This window comes from Zalophus californianus, chromosome 5 (assembly GCF_009762305.2).
Source record: "Zalophus californianus isolate mZalCal1 chromosome 5, mZalCal1.pri.v2, whole genome shotgun sequence".
NCBI lineage: Eukaryota > Metazoa > Chordata > Mammalia > Carnivora > Otariidae > Zalophus > Zalophus californianus.
Window position 1 is genome coordinate 140,830,001 of NC_045599.1, and position 21,786 is coordinate 140,851,786.

General features: G+C 48.1%; 1 protein-coding gene across 2 annotated transcripts in view; it reads left to right on the forward strand.

Moving 5' to 3' along the window:
* The window catches only part of MYO10 (myosin X), a 207,941-nt gene extending 195,395 nt beyond the window's left edge, over positions 1-12,546 (forward strand). For both annotated transcript variants that reach the window (XM_027604910.2, XM_027604909.2), the window contains 9 exons: positions 268-425; positions 2,885-3,008; positions 3,714-4,011; positions 4,616-4,823; positions 5,628-5,764; positions 6,532-6,652; positions 7,025-7,477; positions 9,603-9,794; positions 11,080-12,546. In XM_027604910.2, coding sequence (XP_027460711.1) covers positions 268-425; positions 2,885-3,008; positions 3,714-4,011; positions 4,616-4,823; positions 5,628-5,764; positions 6,532-6,652; positions 7,025-7,477; positions 9,603-9,794; positions 11,080-11,181 — 1,793 coding nt within the window. In that variant the 3' untranslated portion in view covers positions 11,182-12,546. The remainder of the gene's footprint in view (positions 1-267; positions 426-2,884; positions 3,009-3,713; positions 4,012-4,615; positions 4,824-5,627; positions 5,765-6,531; positions 6,653-7,024; positions 7,478-9,602; positions 9,795-11,079) is intronic.
* The last annotated feature ends 9,240 nt before the right edge of the window (positions 12,547-21,786 follow it).

A 21,786-nucleotide genomic window follows, 5' to 3' on the forward strand; every position in this document is an offset into this window, starting at 1 on the left:
GTTGCCGGGGTGCCCGGTTGCCGGGGTGCCCCGTTGAGGGGTTGCCGGGGTGCCCAGTTGCCGGGGTGCCCCGTTGAGGGGTTGCCTGGTTGCTGGGGTGCCCGGTTGCCGGGGTGCCCCGTTGAGGGGTTGCCGGGTGCCCGGTTGCCGGGGTGCCCCGTTGAGGGGTTGCCGGGGTGCCCCGTTGAGGGGTTGCCCGGTTGCCGGGGTGCCCGGCGGCGCGCCGTGGTGCGGAGGGTGACGCGCTGCGCGTGTGCTCTGCCGCAGGCTACTGGAACGTCACTGTGTACGGTCGCAAGCACTGCTACCGGCTCTACACCAAGCTGCTCAACGAGGCCACCAGGTGGTCCAGCGCCATCCAGAATGTGACAGACACCAAGGCCCCGATCGACACTCCCACCCAGCAGCTGATTCAGGACATCAAGGTACGGCGGACCCAAGCTCGTGGGCTGGGTCCCAGTAGCTCACGGATTCCCACCCCACCCCCCTGGGAACATTGGGACATCCGGTCAAGCTCCATTTTTATTCCATGAACAAAACTAACTTTTGATTAATTTTCTGTTAGAATATTGCGGCTTTTAGAAATCGAAATGTGAGTGCTTAGGTGAAATTTGACACTAAAAGTACTTTGTCTTAAGGGAGGCGTCAGATGATGCTGCCGAGGCAAACCCGGATGTTGGATGGTCTGTGGTTTGGGGTGTAGGGCTCCCCATCCCAGGGACATGGTGTGACCTGTGTGGGGATGACCTGCTGCCACAGGATGCCCTTGAGCCCTGGGGTGGGGACCTTCTTGGAGCAACACAGTAATTCTCCTCTTACTGTATAGTGACCGGACCACACAGCGGGCATCACCAGCAACCTGGATTGGTCTAGAAAACTTGGAATCTTTTATTAGGCACCTCCAAACTCACAGGAAGCTTCCAAGTCTCTGGACCAACACTGACATTGTTAAATTGTAATTCCCTTTTCATAAAGATGAATTGCTCAGGGAGTATACATTGAACGGATAATTACATGGCAGCCATGCACGGAGATGCCACACTCATTTTTCAGGAATGGAAACAGAGACGTGGAATATTCCGGTTGCGTTGTTCACGTAGCTGGTCAGTCCCTGATGCAGAACCAGGTCAAGGGGATTATTTTTACTGCTGTTCCTCTTAGTTACCATCAGATAGATTCCCAGTACCAAGCAAAGAGCTGGAACAGTGACAGAAAAGATTTGAGAATGCTAGCAAGACAGGTGTTTACTGATCTACATCAAAGGAAATTAGCTCATCAGATCCAGGAGGCAAGGTAGACTTCGCGGAGGTGGGAGAGGTCTAATATGTCCATAGGATATCATTTCCCACTGAATTCAAGTCTGCCTGTGGATTCCAAAGTGGTGTATTTTCTGGGTATTTGGAGCTAAATTCCATGAAGTCAGGTATTCTCCAAAACTCTGCAGAGCTTTCCATGAAACCCAGGATGCTAAATACTAGCAATTCCATTTCTAGCATTAAAAAAAGTTTGAAGGTTTGTTTTTTTTTTGAGAAAGCGAAAACACATCACTGAACTTTCTCTTCAAAGCTGTGTCTTATCTATTCTTACGTTCTCTAATTTGAAATCTGTCATTAAAAGAGTACAGAATTTTCCAAATATGGAACAGTCCTTTTTTAAAAATTAGGTTGCCCTAATTAAGCCCATACAGAATTGTTGAAATAAAGTTTTTTTTTTTCCTGGCTTTCAATTGGGTGTTATTAAAGGAGTTTCATAGTGGAATTACCACGATAGAATGATTTATTACCTCTCCTCCCAACTTTTCTGTTTATTTAACGTTCTAAAAGGAACTTTGCCTTTTTCGAATCCCAAATTAACATTTTAGGAGCATAAGTACATGATGAATTTCTACGAAGGGATCTCTTAAATTTCAGGAAAGAGGTTAGGCATGTTGAACAGTCTCTCTAATAACATCAACATGTGTAATTTTCAGGTATAGAGAAAATACAGAAGATCAAGTAAAGAATGAAAACAATGTATTTTTTAAGCGAATTATAGATGAAAATACATGGTTTGCTAAATGTTTGATGGCGAAATAGCAAAAGAACTTTAATTTTTTGAAGTATATATAATCTTCAGGGGAAAATATATACACATGAAATGAACAGAATGAGCTGTGTGAGAAAAATGTGATTTGTGATTTGTCTTCAGACAGATTGTGGGTATCTTCGTGCTTGAATTTTTTTTTTTAAAGATTTGAGAGAGAGAGTGCACGGGCAGAGGGAGGGGGAGAGGGAGAGGGAGAAGCAGACTCCCCACTGAGTACAGAGCCAGACTCTGGGGTCGAGCTCACAACTTTGAGATCATGACCTGAGCCGAAACCAAGAGACGGATGCTTAACCCAACGGAGCCACCCAGGTGCCCCAGAATTATCATTTTTAAGTAGGCTGCATGCCCAGCATGGAACCCAACATGGGGCTTGAACTTACAACGCTGAGATCAAGACCTGAGCTGAGATCAAGAGTAGGATGCTTAACCAACCACCCAGGTGCCTCTGTGCTTGAAATTATTAACGCTAGATTCTCTAGTATCTCATGGATGCTTTAGACGCTGGAAAATGTTCATGTGTGGGAGAACACAGATGCTGGGGCACCTGGGTGGCTCAGTCGGTTAAGCTCCTACTCTCTTGATTTCAGCTGAGGTCATGATCTCGGGGTTGTGAGATCGAGCCCATGTTGGCTCCACTCTGGGCATGGAGTCAGCTTGAGATTCTCTTCCTCTACCCCTCCCCACCTGCTCGTGCTCTAAAAAAAATTTTTAAGAAAAAAGGAATACAGATGCTTTTGTTCTTGTACACACGTGTGTTTTAGATAAGCTTGCTTGCTTTACCGGGTCCTCTGTTTTCAAGGAGAACTGCCTAAACTCCGATGTGGTGGAGCAGATTTACAAGCGGAACCCCATCCTCCGCCACACGCACCACCCCCTGCACTCCCCGCTGCTGCCCCTGCCCTACGGAGACATAAACCTGAACTGTGAGTGCCCGGCCCCTCCCATACTCCGTGGTGGACACGATTCTGTTCGCCCTCGTCACTCCTTAGCTTGGTCACGTAGCGTTGTTGCCTGTGGTGATGTATGCATTGTTGAACTAAAAGAACAATTTTATTTTATTTTTTTTTTTTTTTAAAGATTTTATTTATTTATTTGAGAGAGAGAGAATGAGAGATAGCACGAGAGGGAAGAGGGTCAGAGGGAGAAGCAGACTCCCTGCCGAGCAGGGAGCCCGATGTGGGACTCGATCCCGGGACTCCAGGATCATGACCCGAGCCGAAGGCAGTCGCTCAACCAACTGAGCCACCCAGGCGCCCTAAAAGAACAATTTTAAAGGGAGGCAGGAAATGCCAGCCCTCCTGCGAACTCAGAGTTGCCTGAATTTACTAGAGAACCAGATCCTGAGAGTCTTACATTACAAATCGGGAACCTGTTTGGCAACCGACCAACTTTTTAAGCAAGCGTTTTGTAGAATAAAATAGTTCAGTTATATAACAAAACAGCATAACTTGCCCACCTCTGTGTTTTGATAGTGTTGTTTGCCTGATTCGAAGGTTCAGGGAACGTGGTAAGCACCGCGTCACGAAGCCACCGTCTATCCCCATTCCTTCCCCTTGTGTGTGTGCTGCTCAGATTGTAGCAAGACCAGGCCCTTCGTGTAAAGGTTTCTGTGTGTGTTCTTCTCCTAGTGCTCAAAGACAAAGGCTACACCACCCTTCAGGATGAAGCCATCAAGATCTTCAATTCCCTCCAGCAACTGGAAGCCATGTCTGACCCCATCCCCATAATCCAGGGCATCCTGCAGACGGGGCATGACCTCCGCCCTCTGCGGGATGAGCTGTTCTGCCAGCTCATCAAGCAGACCAACAAAGTGCCCCATCCGGGCAGCGTGGGCAACCTCTGCAGCTGGCAGATCCTGACGTGTCTGAGCTGCACCTTCTTGCCGAGCCGGGGGATCCTCAAGTACCTCCGCTTCCACCTGAGAAGGTACGAGGCGGCCCGAGCCGGGTGCTCACGCAGGTGCCGTGTGGCCATGTGGCTCGGAGGGTGAGGACGGGAAACAGAAGACGCCTAGTGTGGTTGCAGACCTCTGGGTCACACTCGTGGGTCCCTTGAACCAGCCGACACTGGGTCAGCATCCTCTCCAAGCCGCACAAGGCTGTGGCAGGGACCGGGTCCCTTTCAGTGTAGTGTCCTAACATCTAAGACGTGGAGTCCATTTAATTACCACCACCTGTATAAATGGGGTGGGGGGGAAGCCTGGCTATTTGGATCCAGATCAAATAGGTAGAAACATTCTGATTCAGACTGACGACCCATGGAAAAAAGAGTTTCATCCAGCGTTATGAGACATGGCTCTCAGCAGCCTGCAGCTGCTCCCCCTACCCAGCCCTGGCTCGCTGGGATTTTTTTTTTTTTTTTTTTTTTTTATTGTTTGCATTTAAACAAAACCACAGAAAGCGGCTGGTGTTTGCTCTGCACCATGGGGGGCCCCCTCGGTGCCTTCGTGGGCGGTGCGTTGAAAGCATCAGGCTCCCAGACGCCAGCCAGCCTCAGTCTAGCAATTAACAGTGAAGTGTTTGTCTCCTAGGATACGGGAACAGTTTCCAGGAACCGAGATGGAAAAATACTCCCTCTTCATTTATGAATCTCTCAAGAAAACCAAATGCAGAGAGTTTGTGCCTTCCCGAGATGAAATAGAAGCTCTGATCCATAGGCAGGAAATGACGTCCACGGTGTATTGCCACGGGGGAGGCTCCTGCAAGATTACCATCAACTCCCACACCACAGCCGGGGAGGTGAGGGAGAAGCCCCTGTCTGATACCTAACTGCCAATGCGCACAAGTCAGGAAGGTTGTACACGGTTAGGGGGGCTACCGCGTAGTTGTGATGTGCATAGTGCAGCAGCTCAATAAACAAGATGGAACCTACACCCAAACTCACGTCTCAAGAGATAAAAATAGGTATCAAAGATGAGTAGAAACACAGAAATTAAGCTGGTGCCAGAAGAGCTGAGACCTAGTCCTGCTAATGTAAGAAGCAGGTGCGTGTGGGTTTATCGTAGCATCTCTCCAATAAGTGGTCTCTGTTTGCCATGCAAATATCTACAATGATGTGTCAGATGAGCACATTTTTTTTTCCTTTTTTAAAATTGAAATTTAGCATTCTAAAACCAATTGGCTAAAAGGAGTAGGGCAGTAAAATCCAGAGAAGCTTCTGGCGTGGAAAGGAGAAACATCGGTGGAAGCCATTGTTTCTTGGAAGTTGATGAATGCATCCGATGAAAGAGAGGGCTTCAGTTTTCGTGTGCCTTTCCTACGAGTGTGGGTTTGTAAGAACTTTGCCTGGCATCTCTCTCTACCAGAGGGCAAAATGCTCTGCGTTCTTTTTTTTTTTTTTTTTTTTTTTTTACAAAGGCAAGAGAAATCTGATTTCTAGAGAACAATGGAAAAACAGCACTTTTGGAAATTCTGGGTGACCACACATGACAGTGGGGGGAGCTGCTTGGACCATCTTGTGCCGGCAGCTCCCTGGGGGCTCTGGTGAAGGCACATTCCAGAACCACGTGCTAGAAGCTGAAGACTTCGGGGTGTATCTTGCAGGTGGTGGAGAAGCTGATCAGAGGCCTGGCCATGGAGGACAGCAGAAACATGTTTGCCTTGTTTGAGTACAACGGAAGTGTCGATAAAGCCATTGAAAGCCGAACCATCGTAGCAGACGTGTTAGCAAAGTTTGAAAAGTAAGTTCCTTCTCCCTGGAGTGCCAGCAAATGGAATAAATTAAGAGCAAGAGTTGAGGATCTGAATTTCCATTCGTTTTCAGCTTCAGTGTGCATTTGAGTTCCTATTTTTTTGTATTGAAGCATGTTTAAGTTTTCATTTCCCCCTGCTGCCTGTTTTTCTTAATTCCTAGATAAAGCCCCTGTCTCAAGATTCAGCTCACCATTGTTTTTTTACCCCATTCGTTCAGTCCCCTGTTGTACACACTGCCTTGGAATTTCCTGATTCTAGGCTTTTCACTTGTCATTGGCTTCGAAACGGAGCCAGCAAACACAAGCAAACTCATACACTCTTCAAACTGCATTTTGTATCTCATGCACCTGTAATATTTGATCTAGGACTTTCTTATCCCCTAAGTAGCACAAAAGATATTTCTGTTCAATATAAACACAGCCTCCATAATATTTGTGCTGATTTTTGTAAATATTGTAGTTTGAGGGTTAGTGAAGGGAATGAAGATAGAGCCTTTGTTTCTTTTCTTTCTATGGATTCAGCATAATGTTTAGCCGGTACTAATTTGACTGGGGCCTGCAGAAAATCCTTGTTAGCACAGTGTAATTGAAGGCTGCCCATTTGTTGTCTTAAGTGAGACCAAAATGAAAGCATGATTTTCACTTCTGGCTAAATACAGTTAGTAAAGAATGAGTCCTCTAAAGTCAACTCCTTGTGGCACCGAAAGGCCATTTCTCCTTTTGCTTTTTGAACCTCCCTTGCCTTTTGTCCGTAGGCTGGCTGCCACATCAGAGGTGGGGGACCTGCCCTGGAAATTCTACTTCAAACTTTACTGCTTCCTGGACACAGACAACGTGCCAAAAGACAGCGTGGAATTTGCGTTTATGTTTGAGCAGGTAGAAGAACTTTCAGAAATGGATTCCTCTGCTAGGAACAGGGGTGAAACCTGTTCACACTCTTCCAAAGTTCGTGGTTGGTCCGGAGGGGTGAGGCATGGCGGTACATTTCCCAGCATGCCCGGGGCGGCTGCTCCATCATGCATCTCTAGAACGAAACCACAACACATGCTGTCTGAGGTCCTGTGCCAAGACCTGTTCTAGCTGGGAGGAGAGAGACATTAAGGGATAAAATATGTGTTAGATGCCGTCTGTGCTGGGGAGAGAGTTCAAGCAGCAAAGTAGGGGAGGGTTGTCAGGGAAGGTGACGTTGGAGGGAGATGCTGGATTTTGGGTCATACACCCCTAACGCTGCTGCCTGCTTCCTTTCAGGCTCACGAAGCGGTTATTCGCGGCCACTACCCAGCCCCTGAAGAGAACCTGCAGGTCCTTGCTGCCCTGCGGCTCCAGTACCTGCAGGGGGACTACTCGCTGCACGCCTCCGTGCCGCCCCTCGAGGACGTCTACTCCCTGCAGAGACTGAAGGCCCGCATCAGCCAGTCCACCAAAAGCTTCACCCCGTGCGAGCGGCTGGAGAAGAGGCGGACAAGCTTCCTGGAGGGGACGCTGAGGCGCAGCTTCCGGACAGGGTCTGTCGTCCGGCAGAAGGTCGAGGAGGAACAGATGCTGGACATGTGGATCAAGGAGGAGGTCTCCTCGGCTCGGGCCAGTATCATTGACAAATGGAAGAAGCTGCAGGGAATGGGCCAGGAACAGGCCATGGCCAAGTACATGGCCTTGATCAAGGAGTGGCCAGGCTACGGGTCAACGCTCTTCGATGTGGAGGTGAGGACTGACGGCTGCTTCTCGTTAGTGCGGCCGTGGCCAAGTCCATATAGGGTGGCACGACAAGATAGAGCCTTTGCTCTCTAGCCCCTTTTGTTAGAGCAACACCCCCTCCCCATGCTTTACCATTAGCACACCCTCTCATCCACCCAAAGTTTTTTCCTCCCTTGTAGTAAATGCTTCCACTGTATTAGGAGTGAATGGAAAATTAAGAGGTCACCTAATTCTTAAATAATTTCTTTCTTACGGAAGCCACAGATCAATCCAATTAACAAGTGGCTGGTAAAAATCAGCATTTAAAATTTTAAAAAAATTTTTTTTAGAATTATGTACATGAAATTAGAAACTTTGGATGCAGTTGACCCCTGAACAATGCAGTTAAAGATCCGTGAATAACTTTTGACTTCCTAAAGGGTAACTACGAATAGCCTGCTCTTGACCGAAAGCCTGACCAATAACATAAACACTCAATTAACACATATTTTCCATGTTACATGTTACATACATACTGTATTCTTACACTAGAGCTAGAGAAAAGAATATTGAGAGAATCCTAAGGAAGAGAATAATACATTTACAGCTCTCTACTGTATTAAAAAAAAAAAAAAATCCACCTATAAGTGGACCCTTGAAGTTCAAACCCACGTTGTCAAGGGTCAGCTCTACCTGGATTTTACATTAGTTTTTTTCCCCATGAATATCTGTTTGCAGGGAAGAATTTTTTTCACGAATGGAATTTAGCCATTAGCGGTAACCCATACTCATTCATACCCTTTTTTTTTTTTTAAGTAGACCATTTATTTATTGTTAAAGGTTTTACTTACTCATCTGTCAGAGAGCATAAGCTGGGGGAGCAGCGGGCAGAGGGAGCAGCAGACTCCCACTGAGCAGGGAGCCCGATGCGGGACTCATCTCAGGACCTTGGGATCATGATCTGAGCCGAAGGCAGACGCTTCACCAACTGAGCCGCCCAGGCGCCCCTTAAGTAAACCATTTCCTGAAAGGAAGTCTCACCAGTGCTCTAGATCAAGGCTTGGCAATCTGTGTGCCACATCCCGCCTGCCTTATCATGATTTATTGGAACACAGCTATATTCCTTCCCGTCTCTGCCTCCTCCGGCTGCTTTCACGCTAACATGGCAGCATTGCGCAGCTGTGACAGAGACCCTGTCCTTGGCCCATGACACCTAAAATATTGCCTCCCCGTCCCTTAATGGGTAAGTTTGCCAGCCCCTGGTCTAGATGAGCTTTCAAGTTTTCTTCTCACAATCCCATTCAGCATGTTTGGTATCTGATGCCTTTTAAATGAGGCTCTCTAAAAATCTAAGTATTGATTATATATTCCAAGATCCCTTCGTGGATTTTGATTGGATGCTATGTTTGGTTGCTGGGTTGGTTCAGTTAGGTTTGTTTCTAGGTGTAAACCAGGGGCTTTGTACAACACCACCTCTTCTCGGTGTCACTAATGTACATCCCTCGTACCCGCTTCTCATCCCTGAATTGGGGCTCTTGTTTCCCAACACCAATCCATGCAGGGAAGCCCGTCGTTAAACCAGTGACATTCCTGTTACCTCCGTGCACACAGGAGGTCATTGCTGCCTCTTTCAAGAACCCTGTTTTCCGGGGCGCCTGAGCTGCTCAGTTGGTTAAGCGTCTGTCTTCGGCTCAGGTCATGATCCCAGAGGTCCTGGGATCGAGTCCCGCATCGGGCTCCGTGCTCAGCAGGGAGCCTGCTTCTCCCTCTGCCTGCCTCTCCCGCTGCTTATGCTCTCTCTCTCGTCTCTCTGACAAAATCTTAAAGAAAAAAAAGGATTGGAGGCAGAGCTAGGGATAGGAGACTGGCTTCCACTGCTGGGTTTGCTGGGGCAGCCGTTGTCAACTTCCCCCGGAGTAAGGTTATCAACAGGTGGAGTCAAAGCCTGATGTCAGGATTCACCGATTGGGTTTTCCAAATACCCAGTATGGGTCAGCCAGTCAGAAATCAATCAGGCCTCCAATGGGGAGACCACATGTCCTCTTTCGGTTCCCCGGGTACATGCAGAACACCGTTTTGCATAGAGTGCCTGACTCAGCCTCTCCCATGGTCTCTGTTTGTTACTGCTTGCTGATGGGACTCTGGTCCACAGTGCAGGGAAGGCGGCTTCCCCCAGGACCTCTGGCTGGGCGTCAGCGCAGATGCTGTGTCTGTGTACAAGCGCGGGGAGGGAAGACCCTTGGAAGTCTTCCAGTACGAGCACATCCTCTCTTTCGGGGCGCCGCTCGCAAACACGTACAAAATCGTGGTCGACGAGAGGGAGCTGCTCTTTGAAACCAGTGAGGTAAGAAGCCAGCCACGGAAATCATTTGTGGCCTTGACAAGAGAAATGCCCCATTTCCTGATGCCTTGGAGTAATTTTGACTGTTTTGCTTTAAAACATGAAAATACAGCATGGTGGTCCTTCCCAACTGTAGGTGCCCGGAGGGCCAAAATCGAATCCTCCCAAATTTCTTCTCTACCTCTGCAGCCGAGAAATTTGGTTCCGTTCTACCAGTGGGTCTTAACCGCAGAGGAAAGGAAATGATGTAATGTCCAAAATATATATAGTGTGGCAAGGAAGCCTTGTGCCACTCAGCAGATGATGATGGCAGAGAATCGCAGCTGCAGGGAGCAAGGGGCATGACCGACCGCCCTGGGCGTCGCTAATTCTGGCTCACAAAGTCACCCAAAAAAAAGCCTCTCAATGTGTGTGCCCTCTGCTCCAAAGCTTAAAATGTAATCATCATCCTGATAAACCAAAAAGCCTAGTGAGGGCTCCTCTTAGGGAGCTGCTAGCAAGCAGAGGTAGAAAATGGAAATGAATGACCCACCAGCGTAGCTGTTGCTGTCAAGTCCTGGGGAGGTGGCCGTCTCACCGAGGCTGCAGTGCGGGAGGCGGACTAGGCTAACGGCCGGGGAGCAGGCACAAGGCAGAGGCGGCACCTTTGACCGGAGGGTCCCAGGCGCCCGGCTGCCAGGCCTGGCCGACTTCAGTAGACAGAGCCACCGTGGGGGGTCTTTGATGGTGCCTGGTGTGATGCCCGTGACTGTGCCAACTGACATGGGGTGGGACTAGGAGGGAGGGGAGATGAGGGGAGCAAGGCGGTTAGGACACCTTAAGAGGGATGCAGGCCAGCATAAGGAGGGGCAGCCCCCCCGCCCCCCAGCCTCGCTCTGTTCTGCAGCTGCATCATGGGGCGGGGACACTGATGAGCCAGCGTTTACCAGCTGTGATCGTGGGCTCGGTCGTTCGCCAGTATTTTAAGCGGGGATAGTAATCCCAGCCCTGGTGATACCGACAGTGTCCTCGAGGTGGGTGGGTGTGTGTGTGTAACCTGACAAGTGTACATCAGGCAGAATTGTCGTTTTCGTGTGAAAGAACCACCAGGTGGTGCCCACCGTATTCGGAAAAGCCACGCTTTCCCTGCCCGCTGACTGGGAAGCGGGAAAAGCCGCTGCAGGTTGGGTCCGGGACAGAACCGGAGCCGTGGATTCGTGCAGCGGGCTGTTGGCTTCGGCCCGGCCGACCGGGCCTCCCCTCCCCGCGCCCCCGCTGACCGCGCGCCCGTTCTCCTTCCCCTGCGCAGGTGGTGGACGTGGCCAAGCTCATGAAAGCCTACATCAGCATGATCGTGAAGAAACGCTACAGCACGTCGCGCTCCGTGAGCAGCCAGGGCAGCTCCAGGTGAAGGCAGGAAGGAGTCCACGCGTCTCCCACCTCCCGAGCTGCAGCCCTCTGGCCTGGGCCGGCGCCTGCGCAGAGCCAGGGCGGAGCCGCCCCGCCTCCCGGAAGCCCGTCGCCGGAGGGAGGGGTCTCCGAGGGTCCTTCCGCCCTCAACTTCCGCGAGCCTGTATGAAGCTGTCAACCTTAACAGTCAGCACCCTTTCGAAAGCTTTACTACTCTTAGATGTCACATGCCTTAAAAAAGAGAGGACAAACACCCCTCCCCCCCGCCCAAGCAGCCAGAAGTGCCTTAACGTGTGGACCCAACACTAACTGACCTTAACTGTGCTACTGAAGGGAGAGGCCCCTCCCGCCATCTTGGGGGAGACTTACAACGCTTGGACGGGGAGGGGCGTTGATCCATCAATTCTGCACTAGCCTCCCAGCCTGATTTCCCTACTTTGGGGGAAGGTGAGGGAGCGGGGAGGGGGGACAGGGAGCACAAGGGGGCAGGATATTTTAGTCGGAGCGCTGCTGGCAGCCTTCCCTGCGGACGTAGATTCACTACTTTGTTTCCTCGCTCACGTCTCTGTGCTTGCCTGTGCGTGCATGTGTTCATAAACTCATCACTTTAATCACTGTCTCAGCATTAAAAGCAAAGGGAAAAGAGGATGTGCAATGGTGTAAACAGTCTGTCTGTATATTTTAATAGTTCAGAGGTCTAGCCTTCAGTCGTTACTTTATAAGGTGGTTTTATTAACAGACCAGAATCCTGGATTTTCCTGTCTTTGCTGTATTTCGAAAACCACGTTTTGACTCCCTTGTGTTTTACGTGTAGCCAAGTCTGCACTGTGTCTGCTGTATTATAAACAGATATGCAGCCCATACAGATAATGGTATTTATAAACCACTCTTGACTCCAATGCTGTTTTTAGAACTATATGAAGTCCCTTTGGAGTCTTTAGTTTCTAAAAGATTTAAGTTAAAAAAACAAAAAATTTCTTTGAAGGTGAGTTTGTATCGCTCCAGGTAGATGACCATATGACCACGTCGGGTATGGTGGAAAGAAGCTTCATTCCCTAGGGGTGTAATGTGCGAGCGAATCTTGAAAGGACCCTGACCACATAAATGCCGAGGCTTTAAGAAAACACATTTTAGCCCAAGTTGATGATGATAGTCCAATAAGGTGCCTGTAAATAAATCAGCATTTATGACCAGAAGAAAAATAATCTGGTCCTGGACTTTTATTTTTATATGGAAAAAAGCTGTAAAGCCTTAGGCCAACTAAGTCTGCCCACAAAGAAAAAAAAATTGCCTTACCTTTCCGGGACAGCCCTGCGAAATTGTTTGTTGGCTCAAAGAAAGTCTGACAATAAAAGATATTAGCTATCCTGCAGTGTGTTTTCTTGAGCAGGGGGACCTGAAATACATTACATTATGGGGTTCGGGTTTCTGTTGTCGGTTTGGTTTTAATGCTTTTGGCCTCAGTGTCGAAGCTGTGTGTTTCATAAGCTGATCACCAGGTCTTAAAGTGGACATGTAGAGACACAGCCCGACTCCAAGGAAGCAGAGAAGATAAAGGATTCCGTGAAACCCAGAAATCTAAGGCCTTGAAATGTGTGTATATGTCAAACGGTCTCAGAGCCCCCAAACCTGCCTAATCGTGAAATCATGATCCTGCAACCTGCTTGCAGCCATGCTCACTGGGGAGAATACACAGGTAGGCTGTTCGGCCACTGATGTGCCCAAAGAGGACATGGGGTCTGACCTGGGACGTGAGTGGTGCCAGTCCCCCGGATGTCCCTTTCTCTTCCCACTGAGTCCCACCACTGCTTGTGTTCAGAGTGCTGCCCCCCTCCCCCCACGGGGACTGGAAGTGCCTAAAGGCAGGTGCTGCTGAGCACCTGTGGCTGCAGGTGATGAGAAGGAAGGTGAGCTAGACTCTGTGTTCTATTGTCTTTGTTTTCATTTCTAGCCCAGAGGGAAGTTGGCAGAAGGGCCTCTTCCCTCTGTGACTTCTTGTACCCCAGAAGGCTGCCTCTCTCCCCAGTTGCATATGACGAAGTAGGCAAAGTGAGGCAGAGTGCCCCACCTGAGACATTACAGCAGCACCAACACCAGAACCTAGGTCTCTCCACATGGGCCTTTATGTGCCCACAGCTGGGTTGTTCAGTGTTTTATTTAGAAATATCGATTCAGAAGAAGTTGCGACAGCATGTACAGGGAGACCCATATACCCTTCACCTGGTTTCCCCTATGGTAACATTTTGCAAAGCCACAGAACAGTATCACAATTGTCCATTGTAATTAGGATTTTGCTTCCCCATGTTATACAGGACTATAGTCCCCAGTTTCGAGACTGTTGCTTTAAACATTTCTTGTCTGCTATTTTGAATGAACTCGGATTTCCTTCCCTCCCTGCATTTCCTCATCAACACAGACTGGCTCAGCATCACCTCTCACTTCTACGTGATCGATAAGCATACTGACAAAAGCCTCTCCAGGCCCGAAACACTGTCTTCCCTTCACACGTCGCGCCCCCCGCCCCAGGAAATCCAGCCTTATGCCTGCCCGAAGCAGGCAGAGATGGGACTGGGATGGCTGGGAGGACTCCAGGGGAAGGAGGGGTGGGGGGGTCTTGAGCTGGTCTTGCAATATGGCAGAGGGGAACAAATTCTTAGGGGAGGGTCCCAGAAGTGGCACCAGCAGAGGTGTGGAGCAGGTGTTAGGGCAGAGGTCAGAAGCCATGCTATAGCTCCCCTGCCCTAGCGCCACTGGCCTCGGTGCTTCACCACCTCTGGCGGCCTCCCCTGCACCCCCCACCCGTAGATGCTGTTGACAAGCCAGATACATGGAGGGATCTTTATAAAATCTAAATCCAACTACATCCGTCTCCTACGAAAAGCTCTCCTATAATTTTGTCCAACCAAAATATCAAGCTCTACTATAGCTCCATGTCCTCTGCCCCGCCTGCCTCTAACCTTGTCTCATTACGCTCCTCCCCACTCAGCACAGATCTCGGCTTTCGGTCCATCCCAATTTTATCAGCCCCCAATTTAGGGTGTTCCGCCCAGCAGCGAGCAAAGGAACTCTGATGTTTTCCTGGTGAAACTGAGTGTCTGTGCTCAAGAAGACATGAGCTATAATCCCCAGGTACCTGGGGCTTTGGCAGAGATGTTCTGTCGAATGTTTATCAGCGGGCTCTCCGGGGTGGGGGTAGGGGGCAATCCTGCTGTGTAGTGTTGGCTGATTTTCATGGTGTCCATATTTCCACCAGGGCTAATTTCGAGCTCCAAGGTGACATCACTGAATGTGGAGTTGGATGGGATGCATAGTTGGCTCCCGAAAGCTTGGTCCTGCACACCACACAGAAAAGACATACCAATAAACAATTTTTCCGTAAGAAATTTTTTCCTATTCATAAGAAAACCTCTAAAGGAAGTAAAAAAGACACTTAGAAAGCTTTAAGCACTTTGTGTGGGGGAAAGTTACTGTGGGAAAAGTACAGACGTTTGCAAAGTATATAGTCTGCTCCTATCTTTAGTTTTCCCAGAGATTTCTTTTCCCTTTCAAGTAATAACAGGATTACAGTTGATCAGCAGTTTGAGACATAAACAGGGTCTCCTACCCCTGAGGCATCCAGACATTTGATTGGTGGGAATTAGTTTCCAGATCAGGGTTCTCATCATTCCCCCATGACCTGCCAGAAAAAATGAGTAATTCTGGTAACTTTGATCTCTTGGGGGAACTGTTCTCCATAAGTTTACTTACTGACTTGACATTGAGGAAATGCAATAGGCCTCTTGATTAGAAATAAGATAACCCCAATGATCAACATCAACCATAACATAATGTAGTTGACTTTAATTTACTAAATTCTTGTTTGGATCGGAAAAAAAAACACACACTATCCACACTATCTCAGTGGGGTTTGCAAAGGAAGAAGAAGAATTGTCTTAAGTTGCTTAGAGCCTAGTTGGGGGTAAAAGACATAAATATATGAAATGAGTTGATTGTAACAGCAATAGTAATTGGGCCATCTGCATGTGTTGAAGGGGTCCAGAAAACAAGAGTGCAAGGGAGAGAGTTTTCCAAGGAGAATGTGGTAGGGTTCTAGAGGGGAGGTGGGTTGGGGGGATGGGGTCACTGGGTGATGGGCGTTAAGGAGGGCACTTGATAAAAGGAGCACAGGGTGTTATATGTAACTGATGAATCGTTGAACTCTACCTCTGAAACAATACACAATGTTAATTGAATTTAAAAAAAATGTGGAGCCAAAAAATGAAAATTTGTGATGTGTAGTGTGAGCACATGCCAATGGAACAAATTACTGAAGAAAATCCATGAGGCAAAAATGAGCAGAATGGGGAGTACGTTTCTAAGTACGTCCTTCTTATGCTCTCCTTGTGTTTTCCCCTTGACCATCTCTCTCTGATGTGATCAATGGTGTTAGTTACCATTTGCTCAGAACATATGTTTCAGGCTTGGTGCAAGATGCATCATCCTGTTACTGTGTCCTTCCAGTAGGAGTAGGTGCTAGCAAACCCATTTTTACATTAAGGATATTGAGATTTAGAAAGCAGATTATTTAAGCAATATCTTTGCTGTGCAACAAGTAACTCCAGAATTCAGTGGCTAAAACAATAAGCATTTACTTAGGTCATGATTCTATAGGTCATCTGTTGGAGCTGGGCAGTCTCCCTGCTCATCTCATTCATGACTAAGTTCAACGGTATACATGTCAACTTTGTTGATCTTCCCTTGGCTTTCTCATCTGTCTGGAGCCTCAGATGAGATGGCTGAGCTCTGCTCCATGTGATCTCTCGTTCTCCAGTTAGCTAGCCTTGGCTGATTCACGGCATTTGGCAAGGTCTTGCAAAAACTAGTAGGTACAGGCAAGGCCTCTCAAGGCTTAGCTTCAAAACTGGCACATTGGTAAGTCCGCCATATTCTGTTGGCCAAAGCCAGACCCAATGCCAGACCAGAGTCAAGAGGTGGGGAAAGAAACTCCATATCTTGATGGAAGTTGCTGCAAAGTCACTCGAGAGGTTGGAGAACTGTGGCCTTTTTATAATCTAACCACACTTGGCTGAAAAATGACAAAACTACAGTGGACAGAGAATTCATACCAGGTTTGAGTGAAATCGTGCTCTTCTCATAAAGCTATCCTAAAATCCAACCACTTTCTCTATTTTCCTTTACGTGGCCACACCCCTAGCTTACCAGCACCCCTTCACCAGCTTCCTCTGACTGCACACTTCTAACGTCACCAGACACAGATGCCCACTATCGCGTCCGTTTTCCAGGTTTTCCCTCAGATTCTTCTCTTGCCAGAAATGATCTTTCTCCCTGTTCGTATCTCTTCATCCGTGACAACCTGGCTTAGATTTTAATTTCTCTGCAAAGCTGCCTGCAGCAGAGACTGCTACCCATCCCCCAGTGATCTGCCCTTTTACCATTTGTCCCTTCATCCCTTTTGCCTTTCATAAGAGAATTCCCTTACGTTTTAGCTTGCGGTGGATGCTAAGCTACAGAATCCATTCCCCAGCTTCCCCTGCAACTTTGTGTGGTGCTTTAAAAAAAAAAACAAACAAACAAGTTACAACTGGGACGCCTGGGTGGCTCGGTCGGTTAAGCGTCTGCCTTCAGCTCAGGTCATGATCCCAGGGTCTTGGGACGGAGCCTCGAGTCAGGCTCCCTGCTCGGTGCGGAGTCTAGTTCTACTTCTCCCTCTCCCTCTGCCGCTCCCCCTGCTGGTGCTCACTCGCTCTCTCTCAAAATCTTTTCAAAAAAAAAAAAAAAAAAATTAACTTCTTGATAACCCTTCCTATAAAAAGGCGAAGTCTCATCCCCATGAATATGGGCCAGTCATCGTGAGTCCACTTCTAATACACAGAATGTGGTAGAAGTGAAACCACATAGCTTACAAGGCCAGGTCATAAAAAGTGACACATCTTTACCTGCTCTTTCTCTTGGGACATGCACCTTAGGAGCTCTGACCCGACATGACAGAAATCTCACCAACCTGAAGCTGCCATGCTGAAAGGACTAGGTAAGGAGGCCACCCAGAGCTAGTCAAGCCCCACAGGTACCGTCCCCCAACTGGTTTGTCTTCTCAACCTCAACACGTGGGTGTGTCTTCAGATTACTCCAGCCACTAGCTCTATGCAAAAGACACTCCCTCCCTCTCCAGACCCATCAAAGTCTTAGTAAGACATCTTGAGGCCCAGGATCTTGTCTTGTAGATCAAGTTCCGGTGTGAATGAGGCTCTTGGGTGTAGTTCCTCAAGTACAGCTCATTAACACTGACTGGAAGATCTGTGTGCTGTGGAGACAAGTTTCTTGTCCTCCAGAAGCCAGCTGCTGCAGAGACTGTCCTTCACAAAGGGGAAAATGGTGGGGGTGGGGGAGGGCACGGAACAGTCACAAGTCTGTGGCATTTGTGGAAAAAGGAGGATGACTCAGGGTAACTCCAAGAACCCAGGGGGAAGGATTCCCAGTTGGTGGAACAGAGTCCCAATCATGGCACTGGCGTCATGTACTCAGCTGGATTTCAGAAATGTATGAAGGAGAAAAGTAAGTCATTTGGGCCAGGGGACCCACTGGGGTGGCTTTAAACATATCCACAAATTTCTTTGACAGTCCTCCCACAGAAAGGTCGAGTCTAATTCTCTCCTCCTAACAACTAGAGTGTGACAGGAAGGCTACCACGTGAGCCCCAAAGCTAGGTCGTAGAGGGGACACTCGAGCATTTGCGAGGCTCTCGGGACACGTGCTTTTGGAGCCGTGGAGCCGCCGTGCCAGAGAGACCGTGTGGAGAAGCTAGGTAAACAAAGATGCCAGAAGGGTCCCAGCTGTGCCAACCCCCAGCTCTTTAGGTCAACCCAACGGCAACCGCCAGACATGCAAATGGTGAGCCTGCAAATGATTCCAGCCCCCAGCTTGCAAGGCGACTCAGCTGATGCCAAAGGGGACAGAGATATGGTCACCCTGCTGAGGAGGTGCCAGCCATGTCAGCGAGCCAAAAAACGAATGAAAGTACGAGGAATGGATGAGATTTAAACCTGTCACTACTGGGGGCGCCTGGGTGGCTCAGTCGTTAAGCGTCTGCCTTCGGTTCAGGTCATGATCCCGGGGTCCTGGGATAGAGGCCTGCGCCGCATCGGGCTCCCTGCTCAGCAGGGAGTCTGCTTCTCTCCTTCTGCCCCTCATGCTCTCTCTAAACTAAATAAAATCTTAAAAAAAAAAACTCACTATTTACAGCTGATGTGATGAAGCACTTAGTTTAACAACTGATAGTGTTGGATTTTCTATTAGAATTAATGAGTGAATGTAGCAAGATCACTATGTAAAAGGGCAGTATTTTAAAAACCAAATGAATTTCTATATAGCAACAGCAACAATTATAAATTTTTAAAAATATCTCCTACAATGTTACCAAAAACATTTAATATCTAAGGGAAAATGTAAAGAAATACGTGTCTTCTGATGCCAAAGCTCAGGACATCTCCTTTATGCTACACTCTGAGTTGACATGTAAATTGATCTGCAAAAGCATTTGAAATGAGGTGAAGCAGAAAGTACTATGATACAAGTATCAGCTAATCATTAAAAACAAAAACATGTTGGAGATACAAGGAAATGGGTTTATAACCCAATTTATTTCTCATACAGGTGAGGAAGCTAAAAGACTCATAACTTCTAGTTTCATGGTCCTTTCTCTTAAATGAGGCTCAACTTAAAACACACAAGAGATCTAAATTCTAAAATAAAATACATCCCTTCACAACAAAGTGAAGGTTCCATTTCTTGGTTAGTAGAGAGCTCCTGCTTGAAATGTTTATTTTGTATTTTAAACTATCTGGCCTTTCTGTTGCTTGGGAGAATCATGAATTTTTTAAAAGCAAATTTCTGCAGCCATTCAACCAGAGCATGCTACCTAGAATCATCCATGTGAGAAGCACATCGAATGCAAATTGATGCCTGCCATTAAGCCCACTTCTCCTTCCCCTGGTTCCGCACACATGACTCTGTCATCCAGGCCTCAGCTTAAGTGCCACCTCTCCAGAAAGGCTTTTCCTCACCACCAAATATAAAATAGCTAGTCTTCACTGCATCACCATGTTGTAAGTAGCACTAAATAGTATTTCTTGTTTAATTGCTTACTGTACATCTTCCTTAATTAGAAGGTAATCTCGGGGGCACCTGGGTGGCTCAGTCGGTTATACATCTGACTCTTGATTTCGGCTCAGGTAATGCTATCAGGGTCATAAGATCGAGCCCCGCGTTGGCTCCAGGCTGAGCATGGAGCCGGCTTGGGATTCTTTCTCTCCCTCTGCCCCTCCCCCCGCTCATGTAATACATAACCAAAAAATAAATAAAGTCTAAAAAAAAAAAAAGAAAAGATAGTCTCTGTGAGAACAGCAATTTTTTTGTATTTGTTATTGTCACTCCTAACCAGACCATGTCTGAACATGGTGGATACTTAATTTTTTTTTTTTTAAGATTTATTTTAGAGAGCATGTGCAAGTGGGGGGAGGGGGGAGTCCTCAAGCAGACTCCCTGCTGAGCACGGAGCTCGATGCAGGACTGGATCCCAGGACCCTGAGATCATGACCTGAGCCGAAACCAAGAGTCGGACGCTTAACTGAGCCGCCCAGGCGCCCCTCAGCAATTACTTCTTAAATAAGTGGAAGCGTAAATGGCAACTTTCAATTTGGGGGCCACCCCAGCTGAGACTCCCCAAGGACAAGAGCCCAGGGCAGAGGTTAACCGCCAGTGCTTTGGGAAGTGCAGCACCAGGGCAGAGGGAATAAGGGAATGAGGCAGAGAGGGATGAGAAGCGATGCAATGTCATGTGCGGTCATGCCGGCCATGGCTTCCCGTGAGCCACCGGGAGACCCTGCAGTTGCTCAGCAGGAGTGGGGCCACATGGGATGTCTCTGCGCACATTGTAGAGGGAAATCCTGCCTCAGAGGAGCCCTTCAAGAGAAGGAAGAAAAGATACTTCCTGGGTTGGTCCTGTCTCCTGTTCCCCATTGGGGGAGTGGGGAGTCAGTCCCCTCCCACTTCCATGTCATCTGGCATCTCTCAAAGCCACTGGACACCGTACCCCACGCTGTGGCAGGCTGAAAGACAGCCACACCCTAATCCCCAGGACCTGTGTTACCTTGTATGGCATAACAAACATTGCAGAGGTGATTACACTGAGGATTGTGAGATCCTCCACGTGCATCCAGTGTAGTCACGTGTCCTTATAAGACGGAAGCAGGAGATTGGAGTCAGCGGTAGAAGATGTGACAGAAGGCAGAGGTTGCAGTGATGTCGAGAAGGGGCCACAGGCCAAGTCAGGCGGGCCACCTCCAGGAGCCAGGAGATGCACAGAATGGATTCTCCCTTGGAACCTTCCAGAGGAACCAGCCCTGCGGACACCTTGGTCTTAGCCTGTGAGTCTCATTTCAGACTGTTGACCTCCAGAACTGTAAGAAGATAAACTCACGTTGTTTTAAACTACTGAGTTCGTGGTAATTTGTTACAGCAGCAATAGGAAACAGATACACACACAAATGGATAAACAAAGGGAGCATTTCCTCTAACTCTGTGGCGGGAGGATGGAGACACCCCCCCTCCCCCTGATAAGCAAGGTCAGAGAACCTGAGGTACATAAGATGTACCCAATACAAGGACCTGCATGACCGCTTATATTAAGAAGCTAAGGATTGTATTAACATGGTCGTTTATCCTACTTCATTTTCCGTTGTGAATAACTTCCCAGCTCTGAAAAACATCCCTGGGCCTCACGGATGACTTTTTTTAAAAAAGATTTTATTTATTTGAGAGAGACAGAGAGCAGAGAGAGTGAGCACACAAGTGGCGGGGAGGGGCAGGGGAGAAGCAGACTCCTTGCTGAGCAGGGAGCCCAACGCAGGGCTCAATCCCAGGACCCCGAGATCATGACCTGAGCCGAAGGCAGACGCTTAACCGACTGAGCCACGCAGGTGCCCCCACGGATGACTTTTATATATGTCACATAACCTATTCTCCAAATCAGACCAACACACAGCTTAAAATCTGGTAAAAATCCATTCGTACAGAAACTATTTTATGTAGCTTTGATATAGAATGGATAGAGAGCACAGCATGTATTAGGGTAACTCTAGCCGCTTTAGCAAATATCTTCATTTCAATTACCTACCATTATTTTATTTTTTTAGAGAGAGAATGTGCATGAGTTGGGGCGGGGGGGAAGGGGCAGAGGGAGAGAGAGAATCTCAAGCAGGTGCCATGATCAGCACAGAGCCCAATGCAGGGCTCAATCTTAAGACCCTGAAATCATGACCTGAGCCAAAATCAAGAGTCAGACACTTAACCAACTGAGCCACCTGGGCGCCCCTCAATTACCCACCATTGTTAAAGATGACTTCTTGCTTATATAACTGACCGATATGGGTAAAATGTTAGAAGGGTGTTGGATCTGCTTCTGTGGCTATTCAGGAGCCCAGTGGACAGGGGCTCTGCCTTCCTCAACATTTATCTTCCAAGGGTGCCCTAGGCACAAACAAAGTGGCAGACAGGGAGCAGTTGACCAGATAAGAACATACACCTTTTAACCTCCTCGGCCTGGAAGTGA